The sequence below is a fragment of the Notothenia coriiceps genome, unplaced genomic scaffold (assembly GCF_000735185.1).
Source record: "Notothenia coriiceps isolate Sejong01 unplaced genomic scaffold, NC01 NC01_scaffold00000339, whole genome shotgun sequence".
In the NCBI taxonomy this organism is placed as follows: Eukaryota; Metazoa; Chordata; class Actinopteri; order Perciformes; family Nototheniidae; genus Notothenia; species Notothenia coriiceps.
The window spans coordinates 1821218-1836658 of record NW_011333040.1 but is presented as its reverse complement, the minus strand read 5'-3'; the positions used below and the strand labels follow the sequence as shown (position 1 = coordinate 1836658).

Sequence of the window (15441 nt, the reverse complement as noted above, 5' to 3'; positions counted from 1 at the left end):
AGTGGAAGCTTCCAGTCGCCGAAACGACGTGGAATAGCGTTGATGCGTGCATGCAGTTTACTGCCCGGCGGAGGAGCGAACTGCGAGGCTCCGCGCTGTGCGAACCATGCAGCCGCAGATGTATCCCAAAACTCCGGCAGTTTGAAAAAAACGGCGTTATTTGCCATGCTCGGTTCAGTCTCGGATCCTTCTACGAGACTTATGTCGGGGTCACCAATGTAGTGCCGAGAGACGGGAGTCGGAGGCGGGGTATCGAAGGTACAAGCTAGACTTTTATTTAACATCAGGTCAACATGTAAAACAGCTTTCAGCCCGGGAAGAACAGACCGGGGGAAACAAGGGTCCGGTCAACTCACTATGTCCGTGCGGAACAATACCCCAACCCATAGTTCCGTGGGTGAATAATGTCAATCACCACAATATACACATTTAGGGATCCATTTCTACATTTACGCAATGCTTCCTGTCAACCAATGTGCGTTTGTGTGAATGTTAATTTGATGAATTTGCTGTTCATCAGAACATTTGACAAGAATCAGAAAGCTAAGGGAAACCCAAATGCCCAAAGATTAAAAAAACAAAACATTTGCTGTGCTCAGCTTTCTTAATCTGAGCGTTTAATTGAAAGAGATAAATTCCTCAGATTCATTAATAAATGTAACACTGGCTTATTCAAGATAAGGCTGTTATGCTAATATCCACAAGCTCATGCAGCAAATAAGAGAACAAACATTAAAGTAATCACATTCATACAGGAATGACAAGAGCAAGAGCTGTACAAACACTGCTGGAAAATATCTTTTTAATTAATTAACATTCCTTCAGTCTTGAGAAGCTTTCAAACTCATTTCTGATGTGGAGAAATATTGTTCAAAGGGCTCCCTGAATTTCAATGTGTGTGAAGTTGAGTTCTGATCAAGGCAAAAATAAAGAAATATATATATAGAATATTTGACAGTCGCCAAAGCTCTCTTAGTTTGTCTTCCTGGCTTTGTTAACATTAGGTACAGACGGTACCTCTCCAACCACTCACATATTTACCAAAGCAGTGATAATACTGGATCAAAACGTTTAATTAGGTCGATGTGTTCACAGGATGACTGCCAAGGCATTTTCCTCTTTGAACTTTAATTGTCAAAACACTTTTTATCTTAAAAAGCTGGGGTTTTTATGCATTGACTTCTTATTCACAACCTGAATCTTATATATTCACTGTGAGAGGAGCAGGCGCCCTTTTTCCCGTAAATCTGTATAATCAGGATGTTATATCTATCACCTTTTAATAAACACCTGATGGGCAGATAATAACGTTTTCAGAGGTGCAATCATTGCTAACAATTACAAAGAACAGCCTTCTAAAATTATGTTCTAGAAACAAAAGCCGTGCTAATTTAGTTTAGAGGGAAACGTGTTTTGTTACAGTTTTAAACCCGTTGTTAACTTTGTGTATTGAAACATAACTACTTAATTGTGTTCAGGTGAAAAGACTGCTTGATAATGTTTAGTTAAGGATCATATTTGGGTCACAGTAAGTGTTTGTTTTGTTAGTCAAGAAACTGTTTACGATACTTAAAATGCTTTCTAGGCTTAGCTAACTGCCTGATGCTGTAGCTTGATGTTTAGCATACATGTGAGTGATACGTATATGGGGGCGTGTGGTGCAGTTGGTTGTGCGTAGGTGTTCGGATCAGGAGGTCACAGGTTCAAACCCCACTGCAGTCAGCATGTCGTTGTGTCCCTGGGCAAGATACTTCACCCCAAATTGCTCCTGTGGGGATTGTCCCACTAACAAGTAAGAGAATATCCTCTCATCTAACACTTTGGTAAACATTCCCAAAAAGTCAAACTAAACATTTACATTTGAATGAAATTCTTAATGAAGTACATGTTTTTGCAATACAAAGTATGTTTTGGATGGTAATCTAACATGGCTTTAAATGTTATCTATTTCCTCAAGTGTTACTTCAGTGTGATGGAGGGATTCACCTGTTTTACTTCAGCAGATGAAACTGTAGTTGTGTAACAACATAAAAACACACATTTTGAAAGTATTGCAGAGCCAGCCGACACTAAGCATATCACCTCCTTGTTGTGGGGTTCAGTCTATTATAGCCCTTAATGGCCCATCCCGGCTGTGTGAGTCTGTGCCAGCTTAACAATGCCTTTGAGCTGAGTCAGGGGCTGTCTGGGCCCGTGCCCAATAGCTCTGGTTCACTATTTTATAGCCAGTTTATGGCAACATTGCTTAAGACTGCATGCCGCATGAATTTGGTCATCATACATTCCAGGCACACGTAAACACCTGGAAACTGTCCTGGCCTTCAGCATTGTTTATGCTTCCGATTTTCCATACCTGGCAGCTGGGTCTCTTTGTTGTATTAGAAACAGAGATGGAATCATTAATGTGTGGCCAAATCTGCCACGTGTGCTTACACCAATGTGTGATGATTGAATTCATATCACAGCATGTGCAGGTACTCAAGTCTTAGGCGAGTAACAATTACAAAAAAAGATTTGTGCTGCATTCTTTGGGCGAGGTGAGAGGAGTCATTATCTGCAGAAAACACATTCCCAGAGAGGCAGTGAAGAGAGGCTTCAAAAGGATACTTTATTTATGCAATCCAGACACATTGCAGAAAATAGGGAGAAGCGTGCAGGGAGACTCTCTGGGAGGCCGCTATGGCAAGCTGCTTAGGTAACTGCATTAGACAACCAAACATCAAAGCCTTAAATATTCACGGGGCCTCAGATGGCGAGAAATGTACAACATGGATTATTCCTCCTTGGGTAAACACCCAGAATACAAGCACGTGGCAGAGTGAGGAAAAGAAGGAGCGCTTGGCAAATTGCACTGGTCCAAGATGAAATGTTAAAATGATGATGAGTGTTTCCATGGAGAGAAATGGTGTGACTGCAGATCAAATGGAATCACCTCTCTGGCAGGCTTTTACCAGTAAAACCAATTCGCTATCCACAACTGTCACCAGTGACAGTATTCATATTGTGCTCTCCTCCCACATTAGGTGCCATTTCAAAGCAAACTGCTCAACGAGGTGTCTGAGGCTGTGATGAAGCAGAAAAGAGCACACAGGAAGGAGCCACCATATCCGAGACAAATGGGGAAAAAGGAGTCCGTGGAAGTTCTCCGGATCTTTCGGTAGGAATATCTGGTGATGAATTGCTAACCTTGTTTCCTAAACTCTGCTCCTTTACAGCAGCTTCATCACTATGCAGCTCTATCTCCATACATCTAACTCCCCGCCTGATTTATCGGAGGCTATGGCTGAGTCGCTAGACCTTGCTTCAAACGCTAAAACACTTTGTGCACAAGTACACATGCTAACATACACGGCGCGGTGAAAGATACATTTGTAAGATGGATGAATTTTGCACATTTGAATTGCAAAACATCCAGACACCTATTACAGGGATTTGCTTTACAAAAACATATTTTTGAAGAAAATCCTCTGCATCCAGTCACAAGTATACACGCTTTGCTTTAATTGACACACAAATGATGATTGATTAGTTCAATCTCAGCCTCCATACCAACAGACTGACCTTTCTTCAGCTGTTAAATATTCATGTGTCCTTATTGTGGAGGTCCCTTCAGGATAAACCACATCAATAAGAGGAATTTAGTCTGGTATTAATGGCAAAGGGATTTTGGATATTATTCATGGCTCTGAAAGTCTTTCAAATGGCTGTGATCCACAGTTAATATGTGTATTACGACCATCTGCTTAAGATTCGCAATCCCAGAAAGCTTGTGTCACCCACTCATAAAGCTGTGTGTCCTGTCCTGTGGCCGACTATTTAAAATGCACCGTGCGTGTGTGGATTTCTTCTGAGGATAACAGCAGCCCTAATGTACAATCTAAAGAGATTGTTCTATAGGCATTAAAAGATCCTATCTGATAGAAAAGAGTTGAAACCATTTCAGACAAAGCTTAGCGTGAGCCCCAGACCCGGCACAAGAGGTGCACGACCAGAGGTTATTCCCTTATCTTTGTGGCCAAAGCTCTTGGGCAAAGCACCCCTCCTGGCATTTAAAACACATGTCTGCGATAACATCATTGGTTCTTTTCTCCCTCCCTCTGGCCTCTAGAGAGAATCTCCGAGCATCTCTAAATGTCACGTTAAGTGCTTCTCTCGTCCCACACTGACACAAAAACGAGGTGTTCGCTGAATACAAAGAAGGCCCGTACTGGATGGTTGCCATAGCTCAAAGCGAGCGACAGTTATCTTCCCTTTCCTGCGCTCTCCCTCATTTGTTCAAACTGTCAAAAGTAACATTTAGTTTCTAATAGGGCTACCAGAAGGACATGACTTCCACTCGCAGCCCTACATTTGGATGCTAAATAAAGCACAATAGATGGCTGCTAGGAAGGTTAGTATTAACTTGAAAATAACTCACACTAATACACTTCTTCCTGTAGTGCAGGTGAAAGCAGTTTAAGCAGTGCGCTAATTGTCCTGTAACTTAATACTGAGAGGGAAATATAATTAGACGCTTTAAGCAAGCAACCAGGGGAGCAATGGTGTAGAAATGATGCCTCTCTTAAATGTCAGAACAAGTGGGTTTTTTCTTCAGCTGCGCCTGATAAAGTGTGAGATTAAATTCATCCTATTGGTTTCCTGTTAATAACAGCTTCTGCAGTGTTTAACATCATTTACATTTATATACATTATTGTATTGGGATTGGAGCAGACAAACCTCAGAGACAAATATCTATCCTATGATGATCGTCGCTCGCCCCTCTATATCACGCAAGCTTTAATAACCCTGCCTTCGTTTCTCGCTGCTCAGTACTGCAGTAGAACATTTTAGTTTGGGGAACAAGTTGAAGGAAGGAGATCAAAATGGCTACCATGTGAAAAATGTTGATTCTCCTGGAGGAAATGTGCATGGTTTGGTACTCTCTTACAACACGGTCTGAGTTAAGTTTCCTACCCATGTGCGCATTCATCACACAATCATCTCTCCACATATTCTGCATTTCCTGGGTTCCACCTAAGGATCCTGCTGCTGCTGCTGTGATTCGCCTGGACCTGGAGCTCAGTGGGAGGACGAGAGAAAACCAGTGCGGTCCTCGTCATTTGTCTGCTATATATAATTATTTGGTGCTGGTACCTCTTCTGACCTGTGCAACACTCATAGGGGACAATGAAAGGAATCGGTGGGTTGCTTCTCTCTCTCTCTCCCCCCCCCCCTCTGTATCGCTCTTTAATCTCTCCTTCCCACAAGGCTGATTCACCACTTGTGACCCCTGCGGCTGCCTCGTTGGAAATAGACAACAAAGTGTCTGAGATGAAAACCGGTGGGCAGTTGTAGGCTGGATGCCGCTCGGCTTGAAGTTGGTGCGGCAGTGGTGAGGGTCCTGCTGAGCTGGCACTTTGTTTGTCTGGATTCTAGTCGTGTATACTAAAATCCATGGAACTGACATGCACCCTTATCTGCAATCCTGTCTTATTTTACAGTAAATTAGTGACCTGTGTTTCTGTTGGATTAGTATTAGAAACCTTCTGTAGCAATCAATGAAGCAGCATTTCTCTCTTGCTCAACTTGCTTTTTTAATGTTAAAAGATAAAAGTCTCTTTATTTGAATGCATCCTTCCCTGATAATGAACTGCATGTGCACACGGATGAAAAAAACCAGCTGTATCAAGGTTTCTTTTCACCCTTACAGCATCAAAACATCTCTGGATGCTTATCTGAGAGCAGGAACACAGTGAGAATAACTGTGCACAGAGCCTCAGTATGCACAGTGGTCTAGATCCATCTCGTCCTCTGCAGGGGAAGATAAGAACCTCCTTCATGAATAAAGATTCGGCATCCTCTCCTCTCTTTGTTCAATGTGTACTTGTTCCAGCGGCCATTATTTATAGTCCCACTAAGGCCCGGAGTGGTGAGAGTGGGTCTCATGGGGGATAGGGAAGTGGAGCCACAGCTACCTATAGTGGGAAAGATATACCACCTCACCCCCGCTGAGAACTTCGCGCAGGAAATGAACTCGTAAATCAAGCAGTAAATTGAGTGTAGGGCTGTGCTTACTCATCTCAAGAGGTCCGCTCCTCTTCCTCCACACACCCCTGCTCCTTTTTACTGCATGACTAATGCAACTTCTCTGCCCGCGCGCGTGTCTCTTGCTGTGGTAAACGCTTATCAAAAAAGTGTGGATTTTATTTTTCAAGTAAACATCATGGCTCCGGCCTGCTGCAGTAGAAGGAAGAAACAAGCAGATCATCATGCATATTGTCCTACAGCTGAACTTCGCCTCATTGTGATGTGCTGCTTGTCTTTACAGTGAACGCGGCCTGCGAGGAGACCCCCCCCGCCCTCAGGCTATCCTGCCAGTCACAAGACCTGTTCGCAGGAATTAAAATCTCTATTTATCAGGACTCGACTGAAGCTGTCTGGGGACTGGCCGAGGAAATGGCTTCTCCCAGCAGTGGGACTCTGACGGAGGGTTCAACATGCTGAGACGTGCCCATGCAGGCTGTTTCTTGTCAGCTTGTGTGATTAAAAAGAAAAAACCCATCTTCACTCTTTCCTTCACTTTGTTTTAGTGCTGAGCCAGCGCCTGTGTTGCCCTGAATGCGAATCAATCTTTAATTTTATGCTTAAAAAGAAACATCCAAAGAACAATTTGGGACTGGTCCTTGAATACAAGCAGCAGCAGTGTGTGCGTGCTCGGACATTAGTGTGTGTGGATGTTCCCCGCTGATTTTGCTGCCCATTAAAGCGGGGAGTGTGTAGCCTCCTGCAGATGCTCTCCATCACAGCAGCAGTAGGCAGCATTTCTTCTGACACTGAGGGAAGACAGGAGGGAGGAACGGCCATCACTCCTCCATATAATACTAGTCTGCAGAGCTCAGATCAGATCTCTACTGACCTCCGTTGGTGACTAAATGTACATGGTGGCTGCTACAGCCATGAATGCTGTACTTTTTACACTCCCATCTGACATCATCAGACATTTTGATTAGCTCATTTTTAAAGTGGGACCTACATTTTCAAAACAAAATTAGGGCTCCTTTTCCCCCCAACTAGTCACATTCTTTCATATCAATAATCGTTTTAGGCCCATGAGTGGTCAGATTATCCAATATTTCACAAAGAAGTGAATGTTTTTTTTTACGGCAGCTGTATCATATGGTTCAAACCTTTTGTGTTTGATGTGTTTTTCCGTGATAGCAAATAGATGTGATTAGTTTTCTCAAGATCACAAGTAATTTGTGTGATCGGCTCGAAATAACAAATGCTGTTATTCTGAGATAATGAGATACAACAGCTGTTACATTTCATGAAACATTGTGTTCTTGTGAAATGGAAATGAATGTCATTATCTCAAGGAAATTAAAGTCTTATTTGTTATTTCAAGATAAATTAACGAAGGAATTTTTTGTATTAACTTGTTATCACATGAAAACTGATAAAATAGGGCTTTTTGGTCCTTAACTTTTACTTTTTCTGAAGTAGCCTGCGTTTTGCTGATAACACTTATTTAATTAAGATCACAAATTCAGGACTTTAACTAGTGATAATTTATTTTGTATCACTTGTGTAAATTAGGGTCCGAGTCATTTACCCATCTTCAAAGTAGTGCCGGCAGGGGGTTGTTATGATTGGGTCAAGCACACTTATTATGATTAATAATATTACAATATCAGAGACTACCCTGCAGTAAACTAAGTCATAAAAACTAGCTGCACCTTTACCAGCTTTAATGCATCAATAAATATAATCAAAACATATCGTATTCTGAAATGGACCAATCTGAGTACTTTTACTTTTGGTACATTAAGTATATTTTGATGCAAATACATTTGTACTTTTTCTTGAGTAACATTTCAATGCAAGAATTTTAGTTGTAGAGAGTTGTAGAGAGTTGTAGACTCTGCTTTTTTTATTTTTACCAAAGTACAAGATCTAAATACTTTTTCCAAAAACACATTTCCCATGATGATTCAATAAAACGTTTAACCACAAGAGGGAGCTCGTGTCAAAGTGTTTTCAAATCTTCCCTTTCATCCCTCTCGAGCTGTGTTGATGGTTGTTTCCACACGTGCTATGCTTTCAACGTTGTAATCACATTTTATTCAGCTTTCAGACTTTCCCTCCGTGAAGCTGGGACCCTCTTCAACCCAGACCCCTTCATCCCGGTGTTCAGACTCCCCGTTTCTCCATTTCAAAGCCCAGAGGTCTGCTTCTCCCTTCCCCCCTCCTTCTGCGAGCTGCGTCAAGTCGACTCAACAACACCCCCCCCAACACCACCGGAAGTGAGCCGATTTGCACTCAAAGTAAAGGTTGGGCATGATTTTTTTTCATCATAGTATTTTCCAAAGTTCAGGATCATAACTTTAACTACTAAATGATTTTTTGTGATAGACGATTGACTCAATAAATAGTCCTTCTTTGCAAACCTCAAACAAAACACATTTTAGAATTCATTACATTACATTGCATTTAGCTGACCCTTTTATCCAAAGCGACTTACAATAAGTGCATTCGACCAGGAAGATACAAACTTGAAGAAAACAGAATCATATAAGTACATCAGGTTTCATAGAGCCAAAACATTTCAAGTACTACTCAACTGGCTTTAGATAAGCCAGTCCTTTATCAGTATATAAGTGCTTTGTTTAGAAATTCTTTGTTCGTAATTATATATGTAATGTCCTGATAATCAACGTTCACTAAGGAAGAATTCTTAATAAATGCTTCACCTCACACCACATTATCACAGCTAGTCCCACACTTTTTTTATTGTTTAAATTATTTAAGAGTTATTCAACTTTATAGGTATAAGGTTTTCAAGACACGTGTGTCTGCTTTGCAATTGTCCATTGTTAGCTATGAATTAAACGCCTCACTGAATGTTATTTAAGAACTCTTCGTTTTATTTTTAAGGTATTCACCGGAAGTTCATGCTTGTATCACAGTTAGCTTTGATGCTCCCTCTTTTTTGCAAGCAGCGATTTAGGAATGTGGAGACCAGCATCTACGTCACCCTCAAAACGCCTGGGGTCCCGTCGTAAAAAAAAACTTTTCTAGAGGCTGTAACATAAGAAAACAAACCCTCAGGTAAGTCTTTTCAATAAAGTCCTGGAAAATACATCTTAAACTGTGATATACACATCTGTTGGTGATGTATAACTTAGTTTTAGCTTCGCTGTTTAAAGTTTTTGCCGAATACCGTTCACTAGAACATGTCCGTTAGCTAAGAATGGGTTTGAAATGCATGAGCCGTTATAAGCGCTTAACCTTCCTGGCATTTTGTGAACGGTTGTATACTTACATTAGCATTAAAGTGTTAGAAATGCATTTTTAAAAGTTGCTCAGACAAGTTCAAGCATGTGTGCAATTGTTAAGTTGAGGTCAAGCAAGGGGATAAACAGCCTGCCCCAACATGAGAGAGATTATCGGCGTTCGCAGTTGGCAAGGAAACCATTGCCGTAAAAACCTCCTAGTGCTCATTCGCAGGTACATTAGTTTTTCACACAGATTCAGTCAAGTGAGGGGCTTTCAGACGCATTGCTGTGTTTCCCACAGGACACAGCCCATCTCCCACACACTGTAAGGAAACATTTGCTGATTGCAGCCAGTGTTTTGATAACACTTTTCTCCACAGGGACGCTCGTCTCTGTCTCCATGGTAACTTGCCCCGGCGCGACTGCTTGCAAAGGGGGCGGAACCCGGAGAGCAACGACGGTGCTTCTATTTCTTTCTCCCCCGTGAAGGCACTACCAGTCGATGATGGTAAGGAGAGCACGGCGTCAGGACGGCGACAGCATCATAGGTAGATTGGGATGGAATCGGCAGTGGTGTAATCTGCTGTTTTACCTTGCCAACACACACCAGATGCTGTATATTCTCTGAATCTCTTTCTTATGGCTGCTGATATGAAATGAGATTTGCATATTCTTTAACTGGCTATTCAAAATCTCTGTGCCCTTTGTTTCAGCCATTTCACGACGGAGCATACTACCCCTTCACCGGTGACACCCAAGGGACCCACTCATCAGCAGGGATCCCTTCCCTCCTGAATTCCCCTCTCAGCCACCCCTCTGTAAACGGCCACTCTGCTCCTGCATCCAGCATGACTCCGTCCAGCGGAGCCTCCATCAACCTGCCTTTCAAGTTCCGCCCTCGCAGGGAGAGCGTGGACTGGCGGCGGATCAATGCTGTGGACATCGACCTGGTGGTGAGCCAGCTGGATGTAGACGCCCTGCAAGAGCACATCAGCGGCGTTACCTTCTGCAGCTTGGACGGGGAGCGGTGTCAGCGCTGCCAGAGCCCCGTGGACCCAGCTCTAATCAAGCTCTTGCGGCTGGCCCAGCTCACAGTGGAGTGGCTCCTCCACTGCCAGGAGTTTCTCACCCTCAACCTGCGAGCGGCCGAGGAGAGGCTGGCGGCCGCTGCCAGCGATCGAGAGCAGCTGCTGGCTCAGCAGAATAAGCATGAGGAGAAGGTGAAGACCCTAACCACCGAGCTCAAGCAGAGGAAGAAGCTGATTCGCAACCAGCAGTCCCTGATCCCGCCCAGAATCATCAGTGGACAGAAGGTACCGCTGACACTAAACGCTCACTCTGGGGGTTATCGGTTACCATTTGCATTTCACATATGTTTGGCAAGCAGCTCCATCACCCCCACCCCCATCGCTCCTCCTCCTCAGGGCCCCCAGTCTGTCATTGTTCCCAAGATCTATTCACAGCTTCGGCTGCTTTGTGCATTCAGGGTTTGGAGGGAAAAAATAGAAAAGGTGACAATTTATTGTTGTGGGGAGGTTTTAATAAGCTTATTTTGGGAAGAATAGGATTTAGAGCTGCAGAACAGATGGTGTCATATGGTGGCAATTAGTTGTTTTTTTAATCCACTTACAATAGGGTGAGTAGCCAAGACACCGTCTGACATCTCCCCCACCCTCTTATAAACATGACTTGTAGATAATTTAGTGTTGTTGAATACATATAGTTTCTGTTACAAAGCTCACTTAACATTAAGTTATTTATAGCACAAATCAAAAACCCTTCTTTGGTCTTCAAGTGTACCTGACCTATCCAAGCGGTTACCAACGCAACAGATATAGTGTGTCATGACAGCATGTGGTTGCTAGGTGTGTGTAGAAGCTCAGCTAACAGGTGGTTCAATAATTGATAGAGAGGTTATGTGTTTGAGCTTTGAGGACATAACTTGCTTATCATGTGTTAACACTACAAAAACACACACATAGCGCTCAAGGCTAATTTAATTCCTCTCCCGATTTCCACAGTTATTCCAAACCCTAATGTAATCAATTACAGAGTTACTCATCGCGGCACACTTTTCCATGTCGTGTGACTGGCTTTGGATCTTGGGGGCCATATGGTGTGGCAAGATATCAGTAGCAGCAGGTTTAACATTGAATGAAGTCACAGGCACAATGAGATGCTTAGGTTAATGTAGCGTGTGATGTGTAGAACATAGCGTCTACTCTAGTAGTGAATTGTCAGTGAGCTGGAGTGTGGGGACGCCTGCCTCGGGGAACAAATCAACATCACTCACGCTATCTGTCGGTTTGGAAACATGCCTACAGTCAGCGGACCATCCTGAAAGAGATTCATCGTCAGCTTTGCCCCAAACTAATGACACACACTCAGTAGTTTACCTCTTAGGAATTATTAGCAAGTCGTAGTTCAAAATATATCTATCTAAAATGTGACGCGTTGGATTGTTAGCAAACATGTGTTTACAATACTTAAACTACATTTTCTTGTAGTTCATGGTCACATTTGTTCCCGTTATACGGTAATACATGAATGTATTTTCTCCGTGTCTTTTAGTGTCCACATTGTGATAAATCCTTCCTCAATTCCACGTTTCTTCAGAATCACATGCAGCGTCGCCACCCTGGCGAGTATGAGACCGGTGAGTGGAGCAGTCATAAAGGTTTACTGAGACCTTAAGAATAGAGACAGGGAGAGAATTATTATACAGTAAATAAAAAAAAACAGGTAGGAGTCAGGTAAATCACAAGCATTACACATGTTAAGGATGGGGCAAGACCATTTATTTGTATACATATCTGTTGTAAATTGAAGGTAGAACATGGAATATTCCTGCACATCACAATGTTGTACAATACCTTTCTTTTACATCCTTCCAGATTTGCGTTCAGAGAGTGAGAAGAAGTCTCTGAATGAAAGCCTCCGAGCGGAGATCAACAGTCTGAAGGAGCAGGTCGATCAGCAGCAACAGGACTTGCAAGCCAAAATAGTTCAGGTAGGAAAGCCTGACCTTTGGGAAGGATCTGAACAATTGACCTTTCGGGCTGTTGGCCACACTCTCCAGTAAAACAACAAAATAATCATATTTTGGGTTTCTACCTTTATAGTAACAGAGTTCTTTTATGTTGCTGTGATTCCAGGAGAAAGAGCAGCAGTCCATGCAAAAGGAGCTGCTGAGAGAGTTGGAGCGCTTTAAGGCCGAGGAGATGGCGCGCATGGACAGAAAGATAGACGACAGCAGGGACGGCATGCGCAGGGAGATGGAATTCCTTTACACACGAAATATACAGGCTCTAAATGTATGAAAGGGACACTTGGATAATGACTTCTTCATGGTGTTCATTTGGTCTTCAGGATGTCATTTATTCATACCTGTTTTTTCATCAGGAAGTAAATCAGAATCATACGGCTAAGCACGAAATACCACCAAGCCCTGTGCAACCGCAGCCAGAGAGAGGTCTGGACAACTACAAAGAGATGCAGACGCAAGCCATACACAAGCTGGAACATCAGATGAAGAAACAGGTCAGTGGAGAGAGGAGACACGCTTTGAAACAGTTGTTTGAGTACACTAAAAAGACAAATGTTCTCTTCTAGGAGAAAAAGTGGGGATCCAAGCTGCAGGAAATCAAGTCCCTGCACGAGTCTGAAAAGAACAAGGTAGGTCTTATTAAAAGGAGGGATGCACCGGCCTATGTAAGCCCTGTTTTCTCTTTGGGGGAAATAAGGTGACATGTACTGATAACACTAGCCAATGTGTTATACTGAGCTATTTGACTTGCAAAGGTCACGTTAAATGTCATATAAGGAGCAAAATCTAACAGCTGACCTTCATTTCAAGAGATTGGATAACCGACTGAGGCAATCTAACATAGCTTTAAAGTTATTCACGGTGATCTGCTCCGTGTGTTGACATGAAAAGTGAGTCTCTGTTCATCCTTAATCTTCATGCCCCTTTAGAAGCATCAACTAAAAGCTTGTTTTGTATATTTATTACAAACCGGCTTTTGTAAAATACATTTTATTGGGGAGTTTGTGCTCATTCAAAGTTAGTGTAAAGAAGGGCTGAAAGGTTGTTCATATTTTCTTATAATTCATTATTTTCCTTGGTAAAAAAAAAGAAGAAGGGGGAATCGACCAAAAAAAAAATCGCCAACTAAAATATTACAATAAAAACATATTTAGAAAGCTTAAATTAGAAAATAAGAATCCATAAAAAGCATCTCGTTTGTTCCACCTTGCAGTTGCTGAACGAGCTGAGCAGACTGCAGTCGTCGGTGTCGGAGCAGCAGGAGAGCCGCCAGAGGCTGCAGCAAGACCTGGGGAGGAGGCTGCAGGACAAGGAGCACACCATCAAGGCTCAGAGGGACCAGGTCAGCGCTCCATCACACTCACACAGCCAACACCGCCCCCCCGCACTGTGATTATGTCGGGGGAGGAAGTGAGGCGGAGGGTCAGCCCTCGTTCAGGATATCCTCTATTAGCTTCACGGGCTCCGATCGTATTGTACTGAGACATGAAGATACTGTACACGTGACAGGAAGCTGGTGATTCTCCTGGAATAGATCCACATTTTCCCACGAGTGAAGTGTGTCACAGAACACACAAAATACAAATATGAAACTGAGAATAATCGGAACCCCTTTAAGTGAACTTACCAAAATGTCAATGGAGGGCACTCAGAGGGCACATAGATCAACAGTTTAAAGCTTTTCATTGAATGCAGTTGGAAATGTTGTCTTAGCGGTAACTTAACCCAGATCTTAATGAATATAACCAAGCCAAAAGAAGAATGATTGTTTTCTTTATGCATGGTGTAACAAGTGGTACTTCTTTCCAACTTACAGATAAGGAATTTCTCCTCAAATCCACCCACAAAAATAGTGGAAGTACCAGGTATAAACTCCTTTACTTTGAATCATAAAAGTCTTAACTTAAGTGCGTGTATGATATTCATCATGTCCTCTGTTTTCCAGTCATCCTCAGTGCACCAGCCCCGGACCCTAAACCAAAGAGAGTTGTACTGGGTAAGTTAGTAAAAACCAGCTTTCATGAGAAAACAAAGGTCTCACCAACAAAGCCGAGCATGTGCTTTCATGCATGAATGATAGACAAAGCAAACTGTCCCCACATTTACCCCCTTCTTTTATAAAAACACATGTTAACTGACTCCCTCGCCTTTATTGACCTTCAAACGTCACGTGGTGTCCAATTAGAGGAGCCCGCGTCGGCTCCTAAGCTGGATCCTATACAGGAGCTGTCAGAGGAGGAGAAAGGTAAAACAGGCAGTCAAAGCTACACAGCCGGCCGACTGCATGCTGTCTGCATGGATGCATCAGCCTGTTGGAGAAGCAAGCTTGTTGTCTGTGACTTTCATCGGCGCTTGCTCAGAACTCGTGATCATTACATCCATCCGTCATCTTGTTCGTGGCAAATGGACTTGTAGACGTTCTCCTCTTCTGCCTGCCCCACCCATCCAGCAATACAAGCGTTTGGCATTTAGCTTGCTGTGACAGTTGGCAAATGCATGTTCATTCATTTGGCCTCTCTCTCGCTGCCTGTAAGTTGAGCCTGATTTCTCATAAATGGCTGATTAAGTGATCTTTCCTTCACAGACTCGAGCAGCTTCTCTGAGAGGAGGCCGGTGGAGAAGAAGTCTGAGCCGCTACCGGAGAAGAAACAGAGAGTGAACATCAGCGCTCTGAAGAGGAACCCCAACCTCAAGAAGGAGATGAGGCCAGAGCTGGAGCAGGCTGTCATGGAGAAGCTGGAGAACCTGGGAGTCAAGCCTGTAAGTGCACACTCTTAAGCAGCGCTGGGGACACTTTTGATTACATTTTTGGCTGGGTTCATCTATATGGCAAACAATTGGGCATGGGTGCGAGCTGTTTTTGAATGTTTTTATTTTGGAAGTTCATCCTCAGCTCTTATAATAAATTCTGTAGCCCCATACAGAAATCTTTTAGCACCAAGATGTCCCCATTGAAACCCACGACTATTAGGCGCTTTCCAATTTGTAAATGTTTCTGTTCTCCAGCAGATTGAGCCAGTTTCTCATGTGTGTCGTATAGGTCCATCGCCTGCTATGCTGCTGTATTATTAGTTTGATGCAATGCATAAGAATCAATGTTGTTGCTGATATCCCAGAATGTGAGAAAAGGGTCTCCCTAT

At 43.0% G+C, this 15441-nt stretch overlaps 1 protein-coding gene across 1 annotated transcript in view; it reads left to right on the top strand.

The window, feature by feature from the left end:
* Positions 1–8049: 8049 nt before the first annotated feature.
* The window catches only part of dzip1 (DAZ interacting zinc finger protein 1), a 38178-nt gene continuing 30786 nt past the window's right edge, over positions 8050–15441 (top strand). The window contains exons 1-13 of the mRNA XM_010776391.1: positions 8050–8310; positions 8980–9088; positions 9636–9763; positions 9969–10568; positions 11827–11911; positions 12150–12265; positions 12411–12569; positions 12658–12795; positions 12868–12930; positions 13515–13643; positions 14118–14166; positions 14247–14297; positions 14886–15061. Of these exons, the coding sequence (XP_010774693.1) occupies positions 9758–9763; positions 9969–10568; positions 11827–11911; positions 12150–12265; positions 12411–12569; positions 12658–12795; positions 12868–12930; positions 13515–13643; positions 14118–14166; positions 14247–14297; positions 14886–15061 (1572 nt within the window). The 5' untranslated portion in view covers positions 8050–8310; positions 8980–9088; positions 9636–9757. The remainder of the gene's footprint in view (positions 8311–8979; positions 9089–9635; positions 9764–9968; positions 10569–11826; positions 11912–12149; positions 12266–12410; positions 12570–12657; positions 12796–12867; positions 12931–13514; positions 13644–14117; positions 14167–14246; positions 14298–14885; positions 15062–15441) is intronic.